We start from the raw sequence: 6,674 nt of genomic DNA, 5'->3' as shown, positions 1-6,674 counted from the left end.
AGACTAACAAATTTATTACTCTGAAACAAAAGAAAGTATTTCTTCTCTGTATGCATCCGAAGAAGTGGGCTGTAGTCCACGAAAGCTTATGCTCTAATAAATTTGTTAGTCTCTAAGGTGCCACAAGTACTCCTGTTCTTTTTGCGGATACAGACTAACACGGCTGCTACTCTGAAACCGAAATATTTCTTCACAATCAACCCGTGGAACTCTTTGCCAGGGGATCTTGTGAAGGCCAAAACTATAACAAGGTTCCAGTAAGAACTAGATAAGTTCTTGGAGGTCAATCAAAGGCTATTAGCCAGGGTGAGAAGGGGGGTGTCCCTAGTCTCCGTTTGCCAGAAGTTGGAAGTGGGTGACAGGGCATGAATCACTTGATGATTATCTGTTCTGTTCATTGCCTCTGAAGCAACTGACATTGGCCACTGTTATAACATAGGATACTGGAATACACAGGATACCTACCATGGCAATTCTGATATTCTTATATAGACCCCAGAACTATCTGCCCCCCCCACACACACACATACTTTAACTCACTAAACCCCACTCACCTACCAGAACTGAGCTAGAACCCAAGAACCCTGAGAGGGTCTCTCTCTCCACAGAGTTAGTAACAAAATAAGAATACACATTACAATTATAAACCCCACCAGTGTTCCTTAAGTGACTTGCCACAAGATGCCAGAACATGTTAGTATTAGAGCTGACTGGGTTTAATATTTGTTTAATTTCCTTTCTTTTATATACAAATTAGATACAGTGCTGCCGTCTGCTAATTACTAAGTTATCTGCCAAAAGACTAGAGCTTTCAAGAGCTTAGCTAGCCCCTGGAATCATGATTAAAGTTGCCACCCCAAGCAAAATCTGAAATGGCTCCCTTGCAGATCCTGCGGGGGGAGAGGGAGGTGGAGATGATTCAGCGCGTGACCGGGGAAGGGGAGGGGAGGGGAGGAGAGGATCGATATACGGGGTGGGGCCTTAGCTTGAAGAAGCAGAGCAAGGGGTGACACTTGACAGAAGAGGTAGAGCAAGGGGCAGGGCTTTGGAATCCAGTTACCAGCAATTAGAAATGTGGCAGCCTATGCGTTATGAGTTGTACACAGACTGATTCCCCAGTTTGTCATGCTGACACAGCACGGTAGGGTCGGGAAAGGATTTAATGTCTATCTGACTGTCCAGTAGCTGATTCAGGAAAGAGGGCTTAGCACCATGTCCCCAGCCAGCTCTGCACGGTGGTTGGCCTTAGAGCCAGACCACTAGGAGAAAACTTTCGGTCCTTTATGAGTAAAGAGCCAGAGCAGCCTGTCTCGTATCTGTTTGGTCTTGAAACCATAGATGATGGGATGTAGCATGGGGGGCACCAGAATGCTCATGTTGGCCATGAGAATGTGGAAATGCAAGGGCACATTCTGGGCAAACCGGTGTGTGAGGATGGAGAAGAGAGATGGGATGTAAAAGGCTAAGGTGGCAAACAGGTGGGAGCTGCAAGTCCAAAAAGTCTTCACCCAGGTGTCCTTTGTGGGGAGGCTGAAGATCGCCCTGAGAATCTGTGTATAGGACAGGGCAATAAAAAACACATCCACACCAGTGATGAGGAATATCAGAGAGAAGCCATAGTAATTATTGACACGGATGTCAGCACAGGCCAACTTCACCATGGACATATGCTCACAGTAGGTATGGGGGATGATGTTGGTTCTGTAATAGGGGCACCGCCTCGCCAGGAAGGGATTGGGTAGAACGAGTATGCTGCTGCGTAGTACCACAGCCAGACCTATCTTGCCCACCACGGGGCTTGTCAGGATGGTGGAATGTCTCAGGGGATCACAGATGGCCACGTAACGATCCAAAGCCATGGCCACCAAGATCCCAGATTCCATTGCTGAGAAGCAGTGAATGAAGTACAGCTGGGTGAGGCAGGCACTGAAATCGATTTCCCTAGAATTGAACCAGAAGATGCTCAGCATTTTGGGCACGGTGGATGTAGACAGGGCCAGGTCAGTGACAGCCAGCATGCACAGGAAATAATACATGGGTGCATGCAGGCTTGGCTCTATCTTCACGATGAAGAGGATGGTGAAGTTCCCGAAGATGGCTATGGCATATATTGCACAGAAGGGGATGGAGATCCAGACATGGGATGCCTCCAGGCCAGGAATGCCCAGCAGGATGAAGGTGGAGGGGTTGGTGAAGTCGGTTGTGTTGGAATCTGACATGGAGTAGGGGAGAAGGTGTCCAACTCTGAGGTAGAATGGTGTCTCCTGACTTCCTGTATGTGCCCAAGCTCTAGGGTGATGGTCACAGTACAAATGCCTGGATGGAGAGACAATGTTAATATGAGACACTACATGCACTTCTGGACGCTGTTCTTGTGGGTGAAGCAGATTGGTTGCTCTGCACACACTGAAAAATGACATTTTCATTTTTAGAGAAATTAATTATGAACTCCTGACCCTACTAATACCAATTCTATATTTTGTGGTGCTCCATATGTCAATAATTCCTTTTTGTCTTAGTGTGGGAAGCCTTAATAGATACCAGCAGGAAGCATGAGGGTGAATACTGCTTATTGCTCATTGTTCCTTAATGCAATGAAACCCAGGCTACAAAGTCCATGCTGTAGGGAGTTTCCCATTCACCCAGTAGCTCAAAATCTGAGAGTGGAAAAAAATCAAAACTCTGCCAAGACATGTGCCAGGAGAAACATCCCAACTAGAACATACCTCTGGGAGAAGACCTGGCAGCTCAAAGGAAACACCTGCTCTTTTGAAGCAGTGGCCAAAACAAAGACAATGCCTAAGGAATGGAATGGAAAATAACCTGCTCTGTATATGTGCTCAGTTTCCATAGAATAGAATATCAGGGTTGGAAAGGACCTCAGAAGGTCTTCTAGTCCAACCAGCTGCTCAAAGCAGAACCACGCTCCGGACAGATCCCTAAATGCCCCCCTCAAGGACTGAACACACAACCCTGGGTTTAATACGCCAACACTCAAACCACTGAGCTATCCCTCCCCCCAGTCTCTATAAAGGATATCACAGAGAGAATGTGAGTTTCTGAGGGCCTCTCTACATTACCAGGTGGATCGACGGACAGCGATTGATCCAGCAGGGACCGATTTATCGCATCTAGACGCGATAAATTCACCACCGAGCACTCTCCTGTTGACTCCAGTACTCCACCAGGGCGAGAGGTGCAGGCTGAGTCGACGGGAGAGCATCAGCCGTCAACTTACCACAGTGAAGACACGGCGGTAAGTAGATCTAAGTACATCGACCTCAGCTACGTTATTCATGTAACTTAGATTGATTCCCCCACCCAATGTAGACAAGGCCCAAGGCTAGGTCTACACTACCCGCCTGAATCGGCGGGTAGAAATCGATCTCTCGGGGATCGAATTATTGCGTCTCGTCGGGATGCAACAATCGATCCCCGAATCGACGCTCTTACTCCACCAGTGGAGGTGGGAGTAAGCGCTGTTGATGGGGAGCCGCGGAGGTCGATTTTGCCGCCATCCTCACAGCGGGGTAAGTCGGCTCCGATAGGTCAGATTCAGCTACGCTATTCGTGTAGCTGAATTTGCATATCTTAAATCGACTCCCCCCCCCCCCCAGTGAAGATCTGCCCTAGGACAGGCTATGAGAATGGGGGAGAGAGACTGAAAAGTCTGTGACTCTTTAGTTTAGAGAAGAGAGAAAGAAGGGGGCATATGATAGAGGAGAGGAAAAGAAACAGTGAAACTGATTGTGTTGAAATGGACAAATGGAGAATAGCTCCCAACCAGTAATATGTACAGATAGTGCTTCAAAAGGCTAATTCCTCAAAGCTGAGACAAATTATCAGCAAAACTGATGGGGAGGAAAAGTTCAGACAGAAAAATGGTAATGAAACTTAGGAGATCCTTAAGAATATTTTATTACATAGCTAAAAAGGAATGATAAATCAAGAATGTGGACAACTTTTGCAATGTATAACGAATGGGGGGGAAAGGAATACAGATAGCAAGCAATACAAATTGCATTTTATGAAAATGATAAGGGGCACTAAAGACATCAGGGAAAAATTCATGCTTGGCCAGGCTATTGATCACAAAAAAGGAGGTTATTAAGTATTTTAAGAACAAAGAAATAATGGAAAATTTTAGGCCAAATTCTCGTGAGACAAAGGAAATTTGATAATGTTGCAAAAAAAAGAGTTGTATTTTTTGTTTGGCATTTCCTGTACATTAGCAATCAATGAGGTATTAAGAAGCATCTACAGTAGAATGTTAGAGTTACGACCACCAGAGTTACAAAGTGACCAATTAACCACAATTCTCATTTGGTACCAGAAATATGTCAGGCAGTCAGGCAGCAATAGAGCCAAAAAAAAAAAAAAAAAAAAAAGTAAATCATAGAATCATAGAAGATTAGTTTTGGAAGAGACGTCAGGAGGTCATCTAGTTCAACCCCCTGCTCAAAGCATGACAAACACCAACTAAATCATCCCTGACAGGGCTTTGTCAAGCCGGGCCTTAAAAACCTCTAAGGATGGAGATTCCACCACCTCCCTAGGTAACCCATTCCAGTGCTTCACCACCCTCCTAGTGAAATAGTGTTTCCTAATATCCAACCTAGACCTCCCCCATTGCAACTTGAGACCATTGCTCCTTGTTCTGTCATCTGCCACCACTGAGAACAACTGAGCTCCATCCTCTTTGGAAACCCACTTCAGAGAGTTGAAGGCTACTATCAAATCCCCCCTCACTCATCTCTTCTGCAGACTAAATAAACCCCGTTCCCTCAGCCTCTCCTCATAAGTCATGTGTTCCAGCCCCCTAATAATTTTCATTGCCCTCCGCTGTATACTCTCCAGTTTGTCCACATCCTTTCTGCATTGGGGTGCCCAAAATTGGATGCAATACTCCAGATGTGGCCTCACCAGTACTGAATAGAGGGGAATAATCACTTCCCTCGATCTGCTGGCAATGCTCCTACTAATGCAGCCCAATATGCCGTTAGCCTTCTTAGCAACAAGGACACGTTGCTGACTCTTATCAAGCTTCTCATCCACTGTAATCTGCAGGTCCTTTTCGAAAAGGACAGTACTGGGTTAAATAAAGGACAATAAATAAATGTAAACTATCAAAAAGATGCAGGGAAAGTTTTAAAAAATTGAGAAGTTTATCAAACAATGAAAAAGCTGGTATGGGATTAGTTCCAGAAAAAGTCTAGGAATATAATTAATGCTACTCAACAACATGGTTTATGGAAAGCTCTTCTTGTCAAATGAGCCTGATTTCATCCTGTAATGAGAGTACACGTTTGGATGACCAAGGGAACCACGCAGATATAGAAAACTTTGATTTCTCTGAGGCATCTGATTTAGTAGGGGAAAACATTCTGAAAAAAGAACAGAGGGTCCTGTGGCACCTTTAAGACTAACAGAAGTATTGGAGCATAAGGTTTCGTGGGTGAATGCCCACTTCATCAGATGCAAGTAATGGAAATTTCCAGAGGCAGGTATAAATCAGTATGGAGATCCCTGATTGAACTAACCTCGTTATCTCCATACTGATTTATACCTGCCTCTGGAAATTTCCATTACTTGCGTCTGATGAAGTGGGCATTCACCCACGAAAGCTTATGCTCCAATATTTCTGTTAGTCTTAAAGGTGCCACAGGACCCTCTGTTGCTTTTTTCAGATTCAGACTAACACGGCTACCCCTCTGTTACTTGAAAAAAGAACGTTCTACAATATCAGTAGAGTACATGTTATATGGACTAAAATCTGGCCAACTCGCAGATTTCAGAAAGCAGTTGCCAATGGGCTATTGTCAGGGAAAGTGGCTGTTCTTCTAGTGGGGTTTTGCAGGGAACAGTTCTTGGCCCAATGTTATTAAATATATTCATCAATGATCTGGAAACAAATATAAAATAACTGTAGTTAAAATTTGTGCCCGACCCAAAAACTGGCAGATTGGTTACAATGAGGAGGCCAGGGCAGGCATACTGACTGATCTGGATCATTTAGTGAGCTGGGCCCATGCAAATAAAATGTTTTAATACTGACAAATGCAAAGTGACCCTCTTAGAACAGGGAATGCAGGCCCAACCCCCTTACTAGGGAACTGTATTATGGAACTCAGGGACCCTGAAAAGTATTTAGGGATCAGGGTGGAGAACCAACTCATTGTGAGCTCCCTGAGCGATGGTGTAGCCAAAAGGGCTGTTGTGATCCTTGGATGCATAAACTGGGGAGTGGTGAGTTGGAGCAGGGGAAGGATTTTACCTCTGCACATGGCATGGTGAAACCGACTGCATCCAGTGCTGGGCTCCACATTTCAAAAAGGATGTTGAATAATTGTAGTTGGTGCAGAAAAGAGCCACAAAATGAGTGGAGGCTGGACAAAATGCCAGTCAGGGAGAGACTTAAAGAGCTTCATCTATTTATCGTAAATAGTAATAACAGGCTCTTTAATCTAGAGGAGAAAGGAAAAGCAAGGCCCAATGGCTGGAAGTGGAAAATAGACAAATTCCAGTTGGAAATAAGTACCAAATAACGTGAATGGGGATTAACCTAACTGTGAAGGGAAGTTGTGGATTCTCCAACTCCTCTGATCCAGAGTCAATACTTTACTGGCAGTGTCAGGTAGCTTAAGCCCTGCGAAGACACAGGATTTGTTGCATCT

The 6,674-nt window shown here is 44.8% G+C and overlaps 1 protein-coding gene across 1 annotated transcript; it reads right to left on the bottom strand.

The window, feature by feature from the left end:
- Positions 1-1,259: 1,259 nt before the first annotated feature.
- Positions 1,260-2,261, bottom strand: LOC128848335 (olfactory receptor 52E4-like). The gene has a single exon (XM_054048337.1). It carries the CDS (start codon positions 2,217-2,219, stop codon positions 1,260-1,262), a length of 960 nt encoding a protein of 319 aa, XP_053904312.1. The 5' UTR covers positions 2,220-2,261.
- Positions 2,262-6,674: the final 4,413 nt, after the last annotated feature.

The sequence above is a fragment of the Malaclemys terrapin genome, chromosome 1 (genome assembly GCF_027887155.1).
Source record: "Malaclemys terrapin pileata isolate rMalTer1 chromosome 1, rMalTer1.hap1, whole genome shotgun sequence".
Lineage (NCBI taxonomy): Eukaryota > Metazoa > Chordata > Testudines > Emydidae > Malaclemys > Malaclemys terrapin.
The sequence above is the reverse complement of the archived record's forward strand: the minus strand, read 5'-3'. Positions and strand labels throughout refer to the sequence as shown.

Coding starts and splice junctions, on each gene's coding strand:
- LOC128848335 (XM_054048337.1), bottom strand. CDS start 2,219: ATGTCAGATTCCAACACAACCGACTTCACCAACCCCTCCACCTTCATC.